This window comes from Dromiciops gliroides, chromosome 3, assembly GCF_019393635.1.
Source record: "Dromiciops gliroides isolate mDroGli1 chromosome 3, mDroGli1.pri, whole genome shotgun sequence".
Lineage (NCBI taxonomy): Eukaryota > Metazoa > Chordata > Mammalia > Microbiotheria > Microbiotheriidae > Dromiciops > Dromiciops gliroides.
This window is the reverse complement of record NC_057863.1, coordinates 645,572,282-645,592,482: the sequence shown is the minus strand read 5'-3', so window position 1 is coordinate 645,592,482 and position 20,201 is coordinate 645,572,282. Positions and strand designations below refer to the sequence as shown.

General features: G+C 49.8%; 1 protein-coding gene across 1 annotated transcript in view; it reads left to right on the top strand.

The window, feature by feature from the left end:
* Window positions 1–9,043, top strand: part of ARHGAP35 (Rho GTPase activating protein 35) — a 161,650-nt gene extending 152,607 nt beyond the window's left edge. The window contains exons 6-7 of the mRNA XM_043996277.1: window positions 2,301–2,406; window positions 7,728–9,043. Coding sequence (XP_043852212.1) covers window positions 2,301–2,406; window positions 7,728–8,085 — 464 coding nt within the window. The 3' untranslated portion in view covers window positions 8,086–9,043. The remainder of the gene's footprint in view (window positions 1–2,300; window positions 2,407–7,727) is intronic.
* The last annotated feature ends 11,158 nt before the right edge of the window (window positions 9,044–20,201 follow it).

Sequence of the window (20,201 nt, the reverse complement as noted above, 5' to 3'; positions counted from 1 at the left end):
TATGGGCTGCTTGAGGTGTACAGTTGGGAGAAAACTACTTTCATCATCTGACAGGATTTCTGGTCAGCATAACCAAAGGCCTTAGTTAAGAGTCTCTACTTAGCAGGGAGAGGGGGTCCAGCTTCCTAGCCTTGTAGGGCTAGGTTCAAACAAAGCAATAAGGTCTTCTCCCAGTTCCCACAGTTGGATCAAGTTTTCACAGGACAGAAATTGAGCTAGACCCCTCACTGACTGGAAAGGGAACTGTGCTGGCTCCAGAACAGACTCACCAGATGGTCAGTGGGGGTTACTCAGTTCCCACAATTCACCATTTGCTGTCCTCACCCCCTCCATTCCCTCACCCTGAACACATTTCCCAGATCATGCTTTGATCCAGTGTTTCTTGCCCCTGGATTCTCCTCCCTGGCCCTCATGCCTGACATAGAGAAAGCACTTAAGAAACGCTCCTTGACTAACTACTCATCCTTGAGTGAATAGCTCAGATGCCATCTCCTCTACATGAGCAGTTCTTCACTTTTCCCACAGCTTCCCATTTGACAGAGGAGAAGACTGAGTCTCAAAATACACAGCTTAGAAGCAGCCTAGCCAGAACTTGGACCCAGGGTTGGGGGGTGGGGGCGCTAGGATAGCAAAGGGAAAGGGGGGAGGCTGGTGAATTCTCCTCAAGAGAAGTCTTTAGACTCATTAGATCACTGCTCATACCGCCAGGAAGGTGTAGAAAGGATTCTTGTTCCCATCTGGGCTAAGCTAGACTACTTCTTGAGTCCCCTCCAATCTCTGAGAGGCGCTTGTCTTTAGTCCATATATTTAGCCAGCCCTTGACTTTTCTCTGTTCCTGACGACCAAGGAGGTCATGGGGCAAATTAACTTCTCAATTTAGTCCTCACTTCTCTCTCCTGCCTTCCCATGCATACCATGTCCAGTATCCAAAGAAGCTTGGGATCCTAGATTTCAAACCAAGCTTAGAGAACATAAAATGTCTGTGATAACCCAGCAGACTTTTCATGGATGTTTGCTAAGTGAGGGAATAAGAACAAATTTTTAGAACTGAAAAGGTGGCTTTAAATCAGCACCAAAGCTGGATGAGACCCTACGTTGTCCATTTTTAGACCATAAAGGGCTAGTACACAAGAGGACTGTGAACTGTCAGACTTTCAGGGGTCCTTATACCATCGAGTGTGAGTGATGGAGTGGACTTTGGAAACCAGAGTGGCAGAGCTGATAGGGGCTGTCAGAAGCAGAATGTCAGTGGAAGGCAGTGGCTAGTGCAGCAACCTCACCTTGAGGATGAGCAAATCCAGCCCCAGACAGGAGGCCTGCCTTATCTAACATCACATTGGTAGAAGTGACTCCCACCTGATTGCTTGTTAACACACCCTGCTGTTCAGTTAACTCTTCTTCCCTTATTAAAAAAAGAAATGGTTTGGGGCAGCTAGGTGGCGTAGTGGATAGAGCACCAGCCCTGGAGTCAGGAGGACCTGAGTTCAAATGCAGCCTCAGACACTTAACACTTACTAGCTGTGTGACCCTGGGCAAGTCACTTAACCCCAATTGCCTCACCAAAAAAAAGGAAAAAAAAGAAATGGTTATGAGGCTGAGTATTTGGGAAGTTCCAGAGGCTATCTGAACAGCCCCAGCCTCACTGTCCTTTCTCAGCCTCTCACTCTCATTCTCCACTTTTACCCCTGTAGCCATACACCAGGAAGGTGAATGAGAGGGTTCAGACTTTGTAATGTACTCTCTAGGAATTCATTTGTAGTCATCAGCCACGCTCCCAGGGAGCTTTGTGTCTTGTTCCATGGTTCTCTCAGTCATTCAGGATTCCTAATCCTGTCCTGTGGTTCATTCCTTCTGTGGAGGTGGTGCCAGTGTGTGGACCAGAGTCTCCTCATCTAGTCAGGAAGACAATGCGATCTCTGCCTTGGGATGCATGTCTCCAAGGGCAACGTGAAGATGGAAGAATGGCTTTCTTTATAGTAGAGTCCCTGAATCGTTGATTATTGTGCAGCAGTGGCCAGAAAACCCCTGCAGACAGTGCTGGCTTTCACAGTGCTCTCTGGCCTGGGATGCTAACACAAAGGTGGATACAAGGGACATGGGAGGAGGGAGCCTCCGCTTGCCTAACGTCTGACGTCCTTTCCAAAAGGGCCTAGCAAGGCCCCACGCACGCATCTGTTAACTGCCCTGGTGTGACTCCAGCCCTGGGTCTCAGCTCAGAGTGGGACTTTGTGGCCTCCGCCACATCGATGTACCGATGTTGACTTACCACTGCTTGACCTTGGTTCCTTTTGCTTTGGCAGAAATCAACGACCGGGAACAGAAGTTACACGCTCTGAAGGAGGTGCTCAAGAAATTCCCTAAGGAGAACCATGAAGTCTTCAAATATGTCATCTCTCACCTAAACAAGTACGTTGGTAGTGGTCTTCATTTGCTTCTTCCCCACTCGGAGTGTTGGTAGAAAGCTTGATTTCTGTAGTCCTTGAGTGGTTAAGTCAGGAATTACTGAAGACCTTGGAATGGAGGGGTTTTCTGGTTCCCAAAATGCCTGCTTCATATATACCATGTGAGGCTGGTAGTGAAAATGCCATTTTCCAGATTTCATGGAAGGGAATCCTGAGGCCCAAAGGTAAAGTGAGTCCCCTTGGTCAAAGCAGATGTGGGGCCCAGGACACAGCCCCGGGGCTCCTGACTCCTGAGCCCAGCACACCTTGCGTTGTCTGGTGCTGGGTGGCTCCCAGGCCATTGGGCTTTATCAGAAGAATTATTCTGATCTCAGGCTGGGGGTGAAGATATGCTCTATCTTAGTGGTGAGGGGGCTGACTTTGCCCCCACATTGAGAGGTTAGCCTGCCTCCCTCATGAATTAGAGTATCCCTCTATGATTCGGAATGGGGCTCACCCACGGTCAGGCTTTCCTGGCCGGCAAACCTGAGCAGGCAGAATTCTGGCCGTCCACAAGAGTGTAGGTGGGTGCAGAGCCCCCTTGCCTGAAAGCCTGGAAATGGTACGTGGAGATTCCATGTAGAGATGGCTTGGGCTGTCACCAGTCTCAGCTAGAAAGGACCCTGGCCTGATGAGGGATCCTTCCTGTAGCCCAGCCCACAAGTGATGTTCAGAGGTGGCTCAAAGATACCTCCTTCTGAAGATCTCGCGTGCCACCATGGTCGGCGTGGATGGACACAAAACTCACCCTTCCTTCTGGGATCAAGTGGGACGAGGCTGCGGACCAGAAGCCACATGCCCTCCCCTTGAACTTCTTGTCCTTCCAACCAGGAATGGCCCGTGCTTGACAGAGCAGTGCTGGCCATGAGTGACCTCCACCCCCTTTTCTGGATGACTACTGGACAGCCCTTTGTTAGCATATTCTTGAGTCCACTTCAGTCCCCTCTAGTTGGCTGACTCCATTCTTTTGGTCCTCTACTAGTCTTCCTGTACTTCTCTCGTACTCCACAATCTTTGAAGACCACAGATAGTGGCTGCTCTTTGAGTCACCTGGGCTTCAAAGGGCTTCCAGGACTTTGATCCCAAGCAGCCAGGCCCTTCGGGCTGCCTCTCTGCTTCCTTGAGGTCATCTGGTCTGTTAGCTCTAAGTCGGTCAGTGAGCTCCTCTCTTAAGAATCGTTCCACTGTGGAATCTCCTTGCGAGAGCTTCCCATTCCTCCTTGGCCATGGGATCTGACCTGTCCTTCCTCTTATTCCTTTGAAATCTTGTCTCTGAAAATTCAGTGTGCCACTTGGTCTTTAGCCAGCTTTTGTCTCCTCCACCTCACAGATCGTCACTGCCCCCATTCCCCAAAAGCCGCCATCCTTTCTGTCAGCAGCCAGTCCAGCCTCGTCCAGAGAATTGGGTCTCCCTTGTTGTTTCCTCTCGGAGGATCAGATGACCACTAGGGCAAGTCCAGAAGTTGTGAAGTATGCATGGCCCGTGCCAGGCTCTACCCATGGAGCCGTCCTCACCTGTGCTCATGGGCCTCTTCCCCAGCTACCTCAGCTCTCTGGACTGAGGGGCTTCTCCTTGAGCCACTAAAGCTACAATGCTGAGGACTCTGAACCAGCCTTCTTTGCATTAGGTCTCTCATTGATCTTGGGTCTAGATGGCCACGGTTCTGGGCTTTCTTCTATGATTCTGCTACATGTGGCTCCTCTCTTGTGGCCAACGGGGTGTGGGCTGTGATTGACCCTTCCTCTTGCTTTTCAGTTTAGTTAGGTTTGATGTGTTCTTGACGGTCTTTGTGAGGTGCTTCCTCACCACGACCCGCTTCCTGGTCCGCTTTGTATCTCGAGTCATCGTCCATAAGGACAGGTGCTGTTTGGAGACGCTGGCTTGTTTGCTGGTGGAGCCGCAGATGGCCCTGCACCTGGAGTCAGATGCCCCGAGTTCAAATCCCGCTTCTGTTTTCTCATTTGCAAAAAGGGGATGGCGAGCACCCACATCTCTGGGCTATTGTGTGAATCGAGTGAGATGATGTTTGCACATGTTGATGCTCTTACCATTATTTTTACTATTCCTAAATCTGCCTTTCTTTTCTCAAGCCTTTGCCTTCAACCAACAGCAGCTGGTTGGAAAAAACAACACATAAGGTCTCCAGTCTGTTGTCCAGGATTTCCTCATTCTCTGTAGTGTTTTCTAGGTTCATTCTGGCAGAGGGGAAAGGGAACAGGAGTTTACGATGTGCCGCCCATGTAGCAGGCTGTCTACCATGCTAAAGGCTTTACAAACATTATGTCATCTGATCCTCACAAGTGCCCAGGGAGGCAGGTGCTCTTTTTTTTTTTTTTTTTTGTGAGGCAATTGGGGTTAAGTGACTTGCCCAGGGTCACACAGCTAGTACGTGTTAAGTGTCTCAGGCCGGATTTGAACTCAGGTCCTCCTGACTCCAGGGCCGGTGCTCTCTCCACTGCGCCACCTAGCTGTCCCTAAGATAGGTGCTCTTATTGTCCTCAGTTTACAGTTGAGGAAAGTGAGGCAGGCAGTGGTAAGTGACTTGCCCAGGGTCACCTAGCTAGTAAGTGTCTGAGATTGGATTACCGGTATTTTTAGTACCTATCCAGTTTGACCATTTTGAGATGTTCTCTGTCACCCCTTGATCCACACTCCTGCAGGAGACCGGCACCCTCGCTTGTTATTGTCAAAGAGCTGCCCCCTTGGCCACCACCATTCACAGCCCCTGTTGAGGCTCATCATCACTCTTGGCAGAGTGGGCTGCTGCCTCGTCCTTAGGGGGCCCGGCTCCCTCCTCTTTAGGAAGAGCTCCGGGTTGCCAGTGGCCTTTGTGGTCATCCAGCCCTGCTCCATCAGAATTTCCCTCTTCTCCTTCAGCCCTCCCCATTTTTTACATTTAAGTGCCGATTTCTCAGATAACCTAGAGAGTGGAAAGGTCTTTCTTAAGCTGCTCTTTACTCCTCTCAGTCCACACTCTGACTGGCACCAACAGCTACATGGCCTTGGCCACAAGCAAACATTGGGCACTGAGTGCACCTTCCCTCTGAATCTCCCCTTTTCTTCATACTTGCTGGACTTGAGATCCTCCATCCCCTGTCCTCCTCGCTAGGAGCTTATGTGGCAGCTCTCTTGGAGCTGGCGGTCTGGATGACCACTGAGGTTCTGGGCCCAGCTCACGTCTCCTGAGGAGGCAGAGCTGCACGGGCCTTCAGAGGCTCCTTGTGGGATCACGTAAATCAGTCCTGTATTTCACCATCCTGGCTCCAGACAAGAAGACAGGGCTTCCAGGTGTCCAGCCCGTGGTCATTCATACAGTGCGCCCGGGGCAGAGGCTGGTCCAGACTCCACACCTGCTTCCCTGAGGAGGATAAGTATTGCCTAGCACTCTAGGATTCCTCAGCTCCCTCCTGGGCACAACAGCAGAGCTCAGGGCTGATTGGAGCTGGAAAGACCTTGCTTCAGAGCCAGCGGAGCAGGTGGTGGTGGCATCATGTGAGGTCGAGGCAGGGGGCATCATTCTCCCCACTTTACACATGAGGAAACCAAGCCTTAAAGCTTAAAGGACCTCCCTGTCCTTCACTGCCTCTCCATCCCATCCCTCGCTGTCTGCAGGGAGAGATGATGCCCAATTCCTCTGAGGCAAGAAATCCTTCCAAGCAAGACCTGTCAGAAGCTGTCAGGAAGTTTCACAGGCTGCAGGGGAGGGGAAGACCATCCCACCAGAATCTGCTGCCTCTTCCTGGGACTGTAGGATCCCTCTGGGTAGCCTCTCTGTCAGTCCCCTGTATCCACTCTGCACCATTCCTGAGGGCACCATCTTTGCAGCCCGTGTCTCATCTGTTCCCACCTCTTTGGATAGAACAGGGCACTGTCCCTCTTGCAGACAGCCCAGAGAGAGACGGGCATGCAGCACAAACTCTTCACCCCTGGGGTGCCAGCCCTCCACTTGGCCAGTGACTCTCTGAGCTTCTGAGCAGCTAATCCACTTGGGACCTTCCCTGTGTCCTGAACAGGGATAGGGGCAGCTCCCCTCCCTTCCCCCGCTCCCAGAGTCTTTTACTTCCTGCTGCTAAAACTGGCCCAAGCAGCATGCGCGACTGCCCTCCTCCTTCCCTTCGGCTTTCCTGTTTTAAAGTCACATAGTTGGGAAAAGGGGGTGAAAGAGCACGTTGCAGAGAATCCTATAATCAAGTGGGTTGTGGAGCCTAAGGCTTTTACCTGGAGAGCCATGAGGAGGGACCTTAGCTAAGATCATGAAGCCTGGCCTCCCCTCTTTAGGACTGAGACCAAGGCCCAAGAGGGCACAGTCAGTACATCTGACTGCAAGGCTGGGGTGCTTCCCCTTAAGTTAGACTGCTACCGAGGGGCTGCCAGACTCCCTGGCCTAGGCTCGTCCACTCCCTGATTCTAGCCCTTCATTTCAAACACCTTTTCCCAAGGCTGTCCTCACACAGCACTTCTCCACTAATTCAGAGAGCTGTCACACACTACCTGTCAGGTGACAGGAGCCCCCCACTTTTATCTCCCACTTCAGAGTGACTGCCAAGTCACAGAGCAGCCATCGGCCAGCAGGATCAGAAGACAAGCCCGTGTTTCCTGACTCCAAGAAACCCCACTGTCTTCAGAAGCTTCCCCAGAACTTTGAGTTGAGCCCCGCCCTTCTAGTTCTTCCCAACATACCCTTGTTCCTCCAGCAGCAATGAGAAAGGGCTGGGCCGAGTGGTAGAGGGAGAGCCCTGGAGGTCCTCGGGCTGGATGCTGGCTCTGCCCTGCACTAGGCTCGTTCCTCTATAAGATGAACGTGGTGTAGTGGCTCTCTGCTCCATTAGGGCCAACTCCAAGCTCCTGGAACCTCCCCTGGCCATCCCAGGCCAGTCTGTGTCAAAGGACATCACACCCCTCTCCCAAGCAAGGCAAGAGCCCGGTGCTACTGGAGTTCTGGTCTGCGTCCGGCCTTGGAGACAGCGGAGCACTCTTCTTACTGCTCTGCAAGAGGCAGAGGAGGGTACTGAGGGATAGTCCATCAGAGGGTGTCGGGCTGCAGGGGCCTAAGAGGCCTTTTTGGAGAGATGAGGCCCTCGGCGACACGGCGGCGGGCTGGAGTCTGGCTCGGCAGTCCCTCCCCGTGGAGGCCAGGGCTGTCTCTGCTTCATCAAGCTGGCCTCGACAGGGGACAATGAGGTTGGGGGTGGGGGAGAATCCTTTTGGGAGGGGGAAAGAGTGGGTTAGTTTTCCCTCCTGATGACGGCTGCCCTTTGTCCTGACCAGCTTTGTATCCTTTGCAGGGTCAGTCACAACAACAAAGTGAATCTCATGACAAGTGAGAACTTGTCCATCTGCTTCTGGCCCACCTTGATGAGACCGGACTTTAGCACCATGGATGCCCTCACGGCCACACGGACCTATCAGACAATCATTGAACTCTTCATCCAGCAGTGCCCCTTCTTTTTCTACAATCGGCCTATTGGCGAGCCTGCCGGGGCCACCCCCAGTTCCCCGTCCTCCGTCGCTCCCACCATCCCCTTCCTCACCTCCACACCCGTCATGAGTCAGCCATCCCCTCCTCAGTCCCCTCCTCCCACTCCTCAGTCCCCACTGCAGCCGCCACTTCCACCTCAGCTGCAGGCGGAGCACACTCTGTGAAGAGCTGGCTGCCAGGGGACAAGGAATCGGGGCTGGAGGAGAGCTGGGCAGTTGAGCAGAACCAAGGCCCAGCCCCCAGGGAGGATGGGGCGATTTCTCCCCCTCCCCATCTTGCTGACCTCAGCTGGGATGGCAGCGTGCTGGTGAGGAGCCAGTCGAGACACCTGTGCAGGGGCTGGGCTGACCTTTGACACCATGCTGACGCCCTTTCTTTGGCTCAGAGGGAACCCCCAGCAGTGGTCAGTGTGGATCAGCTGTCTACAGGCTTGGGGTGCTCAGCCTGACCACTTGTACAGAACAGTCTGGGCTTGTCCCCAGGCAAAGCCCGAGACCCCCTGAGAACCACTTCTTTCACCCTTTTTTTCTCCCCCAACCCCACGTTCATACCCCAACCGTAAGTAAGTGTGGTCTTGCTGGAATACCCAGGTTCTGAAGACGAGCCCAGCCAGTCTGGACAACAGGCGGAAATCTTTGTGCCTGGGCAGAGAGAAAAGACCACGCGGATTTTTCTGACTTCACTGGTTCCCTAGTCTGTTGGCAGTAAATTGCCTTCGGAACAAAGAACACTGGAAAAGAATTTTAAAAAACACCAGGGGAAAAACAAACAGAGACCTCAACTTTTGGCTCTCTCCAGCTCTCCCAGGAGGCAAACAGGTGGACACTGGCTCTTTTTCTTTGCAGACACAGGCCCAGGGGTGAGGGGCAGTTCCCTAGGAGCATGGAGACTGGGGCTGCTTCCTTTAGCCCCATGGCACTGCAGTCCTTTACTGAGGAGATCCCGGCATCAAGCACTTAACAGGAGGAGCTGAGAAGCCCTGTCAGACCTGAGCTGGACTTGTGCTTCCCTTGGGAATGTCGTGCATGCTTCCTGTGTGTGTGTGTGTGTGTGTGTGTGTGTGTGTGTGTGTGTGTGAGTGTGTGTGTGTGTGTGTGTGTGTGTGCGCGTGTGAGTGTGTGTGTGTGTGTGTGCGCGGATGTTGGTGGGAGGCAGGGGACCCCGAGCACACTTGGGTTCAGTTTGAGTTTGTTTTTCAGCAGAAAGATTTTCTTGGCAGGTGCTGGGTCAGTGCCCCGGTGGCTAACACCCGGGCCGGAGGGAGGCATGGAAGGGTCTCTTTAGGCAGTGATGCTTCTCTGACTTTCTGTCCCAGGACTCTTCCTTTGGACACCACAAACACTACAGTAGAGATGGGCTGCTTTTAGCCCGACTCCTGGAGGGGGAGGGGGTTCTACTCCCCACCCCTTTCCCGGGCAGTTTGCACCAAGGTACCACACTACTACCCCATCGGGCTGCTGCTTCTTGCGCCATCCTCAACAATAATGACTGGCTGCTTCCAGCCAGGGGACCAGGCCCTCAAGTCTGCTCTGGGAAGGGTCTTGGGTCCAGCAAACCAGTCCAGGGGGTCAGGATACCCTGTAGCACACCTCCCTTCTTCTTGAGCCTGTGTGGCCTTCCAGGGTGCATGCCTTGAGTATGCTAGCCCTGTTTAAAAAGTACCTGACCCAGTCTCTCCCCAGCCCCTTCTGGAAAGTAGACGGATGGATGCCTGTTACAACCTCCCCCCAAACCCTGCTAGGCTGCTATGTGTATACATCTGCCCCCACCCCTTCTGTCTTTGGATCTGGTCTCACAGTCCCTCCAGCTGGCCTCTGGCATCCCTCCTTTCCCAGCAGCGTCTATGTGAACTGGGCAGTCTGGTACTGGCGAGGGGCAGGGCAGGGAAAGGGACGGCTGCCCGATCTTTGTATTCCTCTTTGCACTTTACAAAGCCAGGAGAGCAGGCAGGCTGGGCTGTCCCCACATGGGTGGGGACTTGGAGGGGAGCTTGGAAACCAGTCACTCCCCCAGAAGGCTTCCTCCCTTTGGCAGATAGAGGGGGCTTCCTCCCCTGGGTAAGCTGGATTCTTCATAAATCAACATTGATCAACAAGCTGCATTAACAGCCCACCTATTGGCACAAGGTGCTGTGGCATTTCCTCTTTGTGTAGCCTTATTCCTTAAGAAAATGAACACAGCAGACATGCACATGCATTCCTGTCAATATTGGTTTTGTCTTCTGGGAAGAAACTCACCTTGTGGTCCCCTTGCCCCTGTGGTGTGCCCCTATTGCTCTGCTTAGATTCATCCTCCTGCCCAGTGTCGGCGGGAGCTGTTATCTCTGTGCCTTCATCCGCTGCTCCCTGGGCCTATGGTCATTTCAATGGGCCAGCTTCTGTCTGGGCTCTGAGAAGGGGTAGCATTCAGGGAGAAGGTAGATGAGGACGAAGAGATACTGGGGGCCAGCGGCCTTTCCCTCCCCACCCTGTGTTTCTATTGGAGTCAGGGCAGAATAATGGTTCTCTCCATTCCCTTCCCTCCTGCCCCACTCAGCTCACTTTGTACTGTCCCCCTGAGGTCTGCCACCTGACCTTCCACAGATGGCCTTGGCAGATAAAGTAAGAAAAGAGTCTCCCTCCCTCTTGCCCTTGTCCACATTCTTTGATCTGATTCGAGGGGAGATTCATTCCCAACCTCTGTCTGAAGTGAGGAGGTAGGAGCAGAGCAGGCACGGCCAGGAAGCCTGCCCCTAGAGTCTCGTGGCCTTTGTAGCATCTCAAGCAGGGTCCCTTCCCTCTGACTCCATGTCTGGGCAGCAGCAGCCACCGCCTCCTTCAGAAATAATGTAAACAAAACCAATCTGAGTGGACGTGGGACTGAGTCTTCTCAGAGCTAAAAACCCTCTGCCCCGCGTGTGGCAGCAGCTTTGGAGACCTGTGCAAAGGCAGACCAGTGCCTGCATTCCCCCTAGACAGACGTCTGCTAGTGTATTTTTGTGTCCCTCGCCCTCCCGAGGCAGTGGCCACGGCCACCAGGGAAGATGCCAACCACTTGTGTGGCAGTGGGAGGAGACAGTGTCCCATCTGGCCAGGAAAGCCAGCCACTACTGTGGACTTGTTGGGGTCTGCAGGCCCCTTGTACCTGCTACACCCACCTTTCTTGAGTGCTTTATGATTACAAAGCACTTTAAATTCAGTTCTTCACTCCACCCTCCCAATGGCCAGCACAGACCATGCCAAGCATAATGATCCCCATTTTACAAATAAGGAAATAATAAGCCTTGAAGACATGAAGGGACTTTCCCATGGTCCAGCAACTTCCTGGTGATAGATGCAGGGCTAGAACACAGGTCTGACTCAGCGCTTTTTTCCACTACCTAGAATCGTAGACATTTAGAGCTGGAAGGTACCTTAGAGGCTGTCCAGTCCTACTCTCTCTTACAGACAGGGAAACTGAGGCCCATTGAGGCTACAGGGCTTGCCCCAGTCATGCCTGTGTGGCATCTACTGTCAGTAACTTGGGAGGGACCCGTGATGGCCCTCCCCCCACCCCCCATACACACACCCACACCCTCCACTCCCTGTGGAATTTTGGCTTGGGTGATTTAGTGGTCGATTTGCTCTTATCCCATGTTGGCATGGTTCTGATGAACTGTTTTGTACACTTTTGCCTTCCCTCAGATTTTGGGTTCTGTCATCCAGGCGCTTGCCGCCCACCTCCAGAGTTCCCAAGCCCCCGGCTTTCATGGAGGCCACGATGGAGATGATTTCGCTCTGTGGGGGGACGAAGGATCATGAGATCAACGGAGCCTTGAAAGCCATTTAGCCCAAACTTAGTGTGTCCATAGGCATTCTAGGGCCATTTGCAAGCTTTTCATTGCTCTTACGTTCTTTAAACAGAAGAAACTTTAGAGGTGGGCACTTCCCAAAATGTAATTCCAGAATACTCTTTAAATCATGTCTGAAAAAAAGATTGCCTTTAGAATCAATTGTTCCGTGAAAAGAAAGGCTGAAGGTGGGAGGAGATGGCATTCTGCATCTTGGTGATTGAGGGGCTTCCCCTTTGGTGCTTCTTACCGTTCTTTTCTTTTTGTCTTCATCCCCCTTTTTAGTCACATCCAAAGGTCCCAGGTGTGGTCACTGCCCCCATTGCCACCCCCACCCTCCCCTCATATTGGGCAAAGATGTTTCCCATTCAATGTAGTCAAGACGGCCTAAGTTATTGTTTTCCCTAAAGAAAAGAAAATCTTCAAACTTCCCTGTGTACATTTAAAAAAAAAAATCTGTCTCAAGATTGTATGGGAATAAAACTTGTTTGAACCTTTGGAATAGTTCTGCCGCCGACTTTATTTTTCTGGTACTAGTATTTTTCACATGTTAAATGATCTTTATATGTGTCGAATTAACACATTTTGAGTTTTCACAAGAAAACTGCAGCGTACTAAATGGTATTAAATGTTAGTCCAGCCGTGTGCCCAGAATTCAGTGTCTCAGCAAACATGGAGAACTGTATGTAAAGAAAAGTATCCCAGTTATTTCTTTGTATTGTTAGGGATGTTACCCAGTACAACCCTTAGTTAGTGGTGTTAGGAACGTTTGCTGCTCCCTATCCCCAAAGAGATTTTTTACACCATGTTGGGTTTTTTCCAGACCTGAAAAGCAATTAGTGCATGGTCGGTTATAAATGCTCTGCAACTGAAACATCTCCCGCTGAGGTATTTTTTTTCCAGTTCTGGTTTTTTTGTTTTGTTTTGAAATCATGTATTTGCTACAAAGTATTGTACTTGTCTCAATGGGAATGGTGTAAAAACTGAACAGGCCTTATGTGACATGTATCATAGTTAATAAATGAATCTTGTAAAAAATTAAACCACAACAAGAGAAAGTTGCAAGCTGCCTGGGGCTGCCACTACCCCCACCCAGGAGCCCAGTTACTGCAGGACCTTTCTACTTGGGGTCCAGGAATTCTTGTTACTGTCAATTTCCGGTGACAGATCAGGGGGAGGGGGGAGGGTTCTGTGGGTCTGGGGCAGTCCACCATCAGAAAGACTCCATCCTGTCCAGTGTATTTTGGGACATGTGCCTATACTACCAAGAGCCCTGATGGAGCACGTATCCTTGATGTGCCTGAGAGGGAGCAGGTAAATATGCGCATCTGCACTATGGTGCTGCCTAGGGCTTTGTTTGGACACCAGTGCAAGGACCCAAGGTGCTAAGCTCACCATTGACCTCGAAGGCTTGCGTGTCTGCTAGGTACCAGACGTGCTGAGCACTGAGGGGTACAAAGAATGACAGAAAATGGTCTGATGATGGAGGTGTGACCTATGTACAGACAAGATAGGTACAGGATAAACTGCAAATAACAAAGGCAAGAGGGACCAGAGAAATGTTGGCCACCTGTTCTAGAATCAACAGGACCTTTTTGCCCTTTGAAGACTCACCCTAATAGGCTATCAGATGTTCCCTCTGAGGCTTCATGCAGGAGGGAAGATGGTCTATCTTGACCGGAAAACACACCTCCACCCTCTGCCCCTTCTCCTTGGACCAAAGCAATTTCCGGGCTGCCCATGGGGGTGAGCTGATAAGCCCTGGAACCAACTGTTCTGGTCTAAGCATAAAAAAAATGTGGTTGCCTCCCTCCACACTCCCCATTTTTGCTGTTCCACCCACCCACAACTGGAACAGAGGATATCGAGCTTTCCTGAAAGCCAGGCGCTTTACTGGGACAGGCCCAAGTGATTCCACTCATACCTTCTGCTTGGCTTTGTTTAAGCCTGGTCTAATTTTGGAAAACGATAGTATTTGGTGCCTAATTTCTTTAATAGGAGTGTTTCCTCCATTGGTCTGGTCCTCTACGAAACAGCTCTTCAGCAAGGCTGGGCTGCTAGGATCCAGGGAGTGGGGCTGGGGATTCATATTTCTGCCCAATCTAGGAAGACAAGCAGCAAATCTGAGATCAGGACTAGAGGGTGGGGGTTTCCCCCTACAGTGGAAGTTTTTAAGGATCTCTCCGGAGAGCAAAAGAGGTGGCGATCTTCTCAGGACACAGGAAACAGCTTTTACTTGGCGCCCACCATCTGCCAGGCACCGAGGATAAGAAACAAAACTAACCCTCTTCTCAGGGAACTTAGGCTAGAGAACAAAGTTATGCACAAATGAATTAATACGATACATATAAAGCCATTTGGGGGATCAGGAAAGGCCTCATAAAAGAGGTGGCACCTGAGCTCAGTTTTGAAGCAAGTTAGGAATACGGAGAAGTTTTAGGCTTAGGGGACAGCCTATGCAAAGGTGGAGGTGGGAGAGGAAAGATCTTGTCTTAAGATGATGGAAAGTGATGTTGGAGCCAGGTGATGAAGGACCAAACACCTGTAGTATTTCAGACTACAAGAAACAAAAGAGGCTTCTTGGGGGGGATCCCAACCCATACTTGCCTCCTTGGCCTTCCACTCTCCTCCATGTCCTCCCAAAGATCCTCCACTGGGGCCATTCCCAACATAGTGGGAGCCTCCTTCCAGTTTATTTGACCTTGCTGTCCATTTGTCATCCCCCAGGTGACTGGTCAGTTCCATCTTTTCTCCTCATCATGGACACAGAAGTTCCTCCTTTGTAACATGTAACAGGCTTCTGCCTGCTGTGTTTTACTATATTCCTCTCCATTACCTTCTGGGCTGCCTGTAACTCGAATTCCTTAACAAGGTGGTCTTCCCTGGGGTATTGTGGTTGTAGAAAACAGAAACCCCAACTCAGAACTAGGAAGACACCATTTCAAGTCCCATTTCTTACACACACAGTAGGCAAGTCACTTCTCGGTGCCTGAGACAAGTAAAGACATGAGTTGTGTTTGGTGAGGGGAATTTCCACACCAAGAGTTCCCTACATGAATTAAATTCTCAGATTGACTGGAAAGACAACAACAAAAAATCATTATTCTATATCATAGCTGCCACATTAAATACATCATTTCCTTTGGTCCTCACCACAACCCTGTTAAATCCCTCACCAAAAACAACTCAGTCCTTGCTCCCCCAGTCATGTCCAGTAGGTATTGGGAAGCTAGATGCAGATATAGAGTTAAGTCAAAAGATCTGCATCAGAAGATATTGGGAATGCAGAAATACATGGTTTCCCCTCACCACCACCAACAGCTTTAAATGCTTAAAGAGATTAGACTCAGTCCAAAAGCTTAGAGATCTAAGGGGGCAAAGGAGGAGGCATGATGGGAGCTGGACCCTCATGCTCCAAAAAGCAGCCTTGATTCTGCCTGCAGTCTTGTTTCTGCCCACAGGGTGGCAGGGCCATTCCATTGTCTGTCGTCTCCTGTGTTGGTAGAACTCAGACTTTATCTAATGCCACCACCCCCCCAAGGAGAAATTGGGATAGAGCAAAGCCTGGGGCAAACCTCCTGATGAAATCTCTGATGAAAAGGGGGGAGGTGACCCTTCTCATTAAGACAAACCTTGTATTCTTGATCCCAGCCTCTCATGTCCAACAAATTGCGCCCCACAATCATCCTCTCCTTATTCCCCCTCTCTCCTCCTTTTGCTTCCTCTTGCCATTTCCTCCTCCCTCTCCCCAACCTTCTTTTTCCACCTCCCTTACTCCCCTCCTTGTCTTATAGTCCTTCCCTCCTGTCTAGAAATACAACCAAGTCTCCCCTGTATGAGTGTGTATGTATGTATGTCATTCTATATATCTCTTCTCTAAAGTTGTCTCCTCTCAGTCTCCCCTTACTCTCTTCTCCTTCACTTCTCAACCCTTCGCAAATATGGCTTCAGACCCCATCACCCAACTGATGCTTATCTCTCCAAAGTTAACAGTGAAGTCTAAACAATATCTTTGGGGGGGGGGGCAATGAGGGTTAAGTGACTTGCCCAGGGTCACACAGGTAGTGTCAAGTGTCTGAAGCTGGACTTGAACTCGGGTCTTCCTGAATCCAGGGCTGGTGTTTTATCCACTGTGCCACCTAGCTGCCCCCTAACCAATATCTTTACAGGTGGAAGGGATCTTAGAGGCCAACTTAGTCCAACCCTATGAAGAAACAGAGGCTTGTGATGTGTTCAAGGTCACATAGCTGGTAAGTATTAAAGTCAGAATTTGAACACAGGTCTCCATCTCCAAAGCCTGCACTCTATTCACTATAGCACAGAGCCACAATCCAGGCCTTCATGACCTCTTGCTTGCACAGTTGCAAGTTTCCTTGAGTCTCTCCCCTTTCCAATCTTAAAGAGTAGGTCAAGATGCTATTATACCTTCCTATTGCCTCTAGAATTAAATAGAAAATTTATTAGAGGGGCAGCTAGGTGGTGCAGTGGATAGAGCACCGGCCCTGGATTCAGGAGGACCCGAGTTCGAATGCGGCCTCAGACACTTAACAATTACTAGCTGTGTGACCCTAGGCAAGTCACTTAACCCCAATTGCCTCACCAAAAAAAAAAAAAAAAAGTCTATTAGACATCACTTCCCTTTGTGCATGCTGAAGCCTAATGAAATGATTTGCTGTGCTTCATATATACTCACCTCCAGACTTCTTCTCTGGTATGTCTATGCCTAGGACATTTTCCCTCCTCACCTCTGCCTTTAAAAATCTATAGCTCTAATTTAAAAAAAGAAAAAAAAAGGCAGCTAGGTGGCGCAGTGGATAGAGCACCGGCCCTGGAGTCAGGAGGACCTGAGTTCAAATCCGGCCTCAGACACTTAACACTTACTAGCTGTGTGACCCTGAGCAAGTCACTCAACCCCCATTGCCCCTCGCTAAATAAATAAAATCTATAGCTCTTCACTTTATCTGAAAGCAAGAATTTCTTCTCTAGGCTTAAGTGCTACCCTGCCCCAATGTTCTTTAATTCCTTCCTTAAATAAAATGGCTTTGAAACTCCTCACCATCCTGGTCCCCTTTTTGAGGAGACCCTGCTGGGAAATCGGAGGGAACTCAGAACTGGGCATCTACATGGGGAATAGGCTGTGTAATCCCCATATATGACCACCAGAGGGTGGCCCAGCACTGTCCTCTCAAATTGAGGCCATCAATACAAGAATCCCTTGAACAGTAGTTCAGCTTGACGGAGCTTAAGTGTGGGGCTTGTTAGGAGCCAGAACTTCTCCCACCAACACCTTCGATGCAACAGAAGCTTAGAATCTCAGCGCTGGGAGGGAAGCTCAGCAGACATGAGGCCAACTTATGCCTGACCAAGAATCAGTCTACTCCCTCTCCAAGAGGGAGTCATTCATTCTTCTCTTGAAATCCACTGGATAAACTGCAAACCTTGGAGTCAAGAAGACCCAAGTTCAAATTCTCATCTATGTCACTTACTAGCCTAGTGACCTTGGGAAAGTCCTATGACCTCTCTAAGTTAAACCTCAGTTTTCTCATCTATAAAATGAGGGGGTGGACTATACCTCTGAAGTCCCTTTTGATTTGAAATCAGTGATCCTATGCCCTCTTGAAGGAGTCCCTTCTAGTCCTAGGCAGCTCCTATTTTTAGGGAGCTTTTCTTGACGTTCATTCTCAATCTATCTCTTAGCAACTTCCAATGGTGGCTCCTCATTCTGCCTTTTAGGGCTAGAAAGTACCAGTTGGATCCCTCTCACATGTGACTCAAAATCTACTACTCTCATGGATCTCAGCACAGTGCCTACCACTTAGTAGATGCTTAATAAATGTTTATGGGCCCGGGGGGGGGGGGCCCGGGTAGCTAGGTGGCACAGTGGATAAAGCACTGGCCCTGGATTCAGGAGGACCTGAGTTCAAATCCAGCCTTTGACACTTGACATTTACTAGCTGTGTGACCCTGGGCAAGTCACTTGACCCTCATTGCCCCCCCCAAAAAAAATTTTTTAAATGTTTATGGGCTGACCTGTTAACTCCCTCCAGTGATGCAAATTGAAGTATGCCCATCCCGTGCAACCCTGACCCATGTCCTCCCACAAAATCCTGACAGGAGATCCACCCAGCTGGCAGAGAAGGCCTACCCAGATGTCTTTCAGCAGCCAAAGGAAACCAGTGGAGTTCCTGTTCTTGTTATTTTTTATGGGCCACAGCCTCCTCTGTGTGGCATGTTCATTTTTAATTCTTCAGAGACTTGTGTTCTAGGCCCAACAGCTATGGAATCATTCAGTCAACAAGCATTTATTAAGCACTTAATATGTTCCAGGCACTATGCAAAGGGCCATGTGTATAAAGAAAGGCAAAAACAAGCCAAAATGGAGCTCTCATTTAAATGAGACAGCAGGCAAATGACTATGTGCAACCAAGAAGTATACAGCAATACGCATCAAAGGGAAGACAGTAGCAGCGAAGTGCTGGGAAAGGCCCCTACAGAAGGGACGGTTTGAGCTGGATCATGAAGGAAGTCAGGGAGGTCCATAATAGTAGTGTGGAGGAGGGAGAGAATCACAGGCATGAGGAAGTCAGAGAAGATGCGAGAAATCTTGTGTCATGTGAGAGCAGGAGCAAGGAGACCACTTGTTGAACTGAATGGTACCTGAGGGAGAATAAGGTGTAAAAAAACTGGAAAGGTAGTAAGGGGCAGATACTGAAGGGCGAATTTTCTATTTGATCCAGGAATTGAGGAGGAATCACTGACACTGGATCAGTGGGGAGGTGGGGGACGTGATCAGACCTGCACTATAGGACAACTAGGTTAGAGCACTGGGCTTGGAATCAGGGAGATTCATGTTCATGAGTTCAAATTTGGCTTCAGACACTAGCTGGATGACTAGCTGGGTAAATCACTTAACCCTGTTTGCCTCAGTTTCCTCGTCTGTAAAATGAGGTGGAGAAGAAAATGGCAAACCACTCCGGTAGCTCTTCCTACCAACCCCTAAATGGTGTCACAGAGGGTTGAGCACAACTGAAAAATGACTTAGAAACAAAAAATAGAAAATTAACCGTGGTGGTTCTGGCAAGACCAAATTTGACAGGTGAGTGCAGAAAAGACTGAAATGGGGAGAGACTTGTGGCACAAAGACCAACTAGCAGCCTCTTGGAATAGTCCAGATGGGAGATGATGAGAATCTGTGCAAGGGGGGTGGCCAAATTGAAGAGAGAGGCATAGTCAAGAGATGTTGCAACTTCTTGGGATGGGGTGGGGGGTGGGATGAGAGAGAGTAAGGAGTCCAAGATTCATCCTGGGTTTTGAGACTGAGGAACTGGGAAAATACTATTGCCCTTGATGGTAGTAAGGGAGTTAGGAAGAGGGGAGATCTTGAAGGGCAATCTAAGTTGTGTTTTGGACGTGTTGAGTTTGAAATGTCCATAGGACATTCAGTTCAGGGTGTTCAAAAGGCAGCTGGAGATGGTAGACTGGAGGTCAGGAGAAAATCTTGGGATACATCTGCATAGAAATGATATGCTGATAAGATCACCAAGCAAAATAGTGTAGAAGCAAAAATGACTCAGGGGAGATATCTACAGTTCACAGGTGTGACTTGGATGAAGATTCAGCAAAAGAAACAGTCACACGGAAAGGGGAGAACCAGGAGAGAAGAGTGTCGTGAAAACCTACAGAGGGGATAGTATCCAGGAGAGAAGGAGGCTTGACAGACTGCAGAAAGGTCAAGGGGGATGAGGATTGAGGGCAATCAATAACATTAGATCATCGGGAACTTTGGGAAGAGCGGCTTCATTGATTGATGAGGTCAGAAGGCAGATTGCAGAGGGTTTAGAACCAAGGGAGAAGAGATGAAGAAGCAGCAGCCAGCTGGTACAGACAGCTTTCTCAGGGAGAAATTAAAGACTGAAGAGTGAGGATGCCAGAAAGGAGAAGAGATAACAATGCTGCCACAATACTAGTACTGAAAAAGATTATTTCTAAGTTTGAAGACACTAAGACAACTTTACAATTTCCTGTTCAATTTCTGCCCTACCCTGATGTCCGTGTTCTCTGTCTCTCACGTGTTCTGCTCATGAACCGTATAGGCTGTCCAGCTAACATCACAATCCCGGATTGCTTATCATAGGGTAAATTGAAATGGCCCTACCCTAAAGAAAACAAAGATCATCTCCAAACAGCTGGATTGAACCAAGTTAGTCTATACAAAGTCGATCTGTCCTGGAGGTAACAGAACTATACAAGTGTTGGGCAATTGATTCAAAAGGTATGTTAAGAAGGATAAGATAGCACCGGCCCTGGATTCAGGAGGACCTGAGTTCAAATCTGACCTCAGACACTTGACACTTATTAGCTGTGTGACCCTGGGCAAGTCACTTAACCCTCATTGCCCTGCCAAAAAAAAAAAAAAAGAAAAGAAAGAAAGAAGGAAAAATGTTTATTCCATAAGACAGGCATTCAGACATT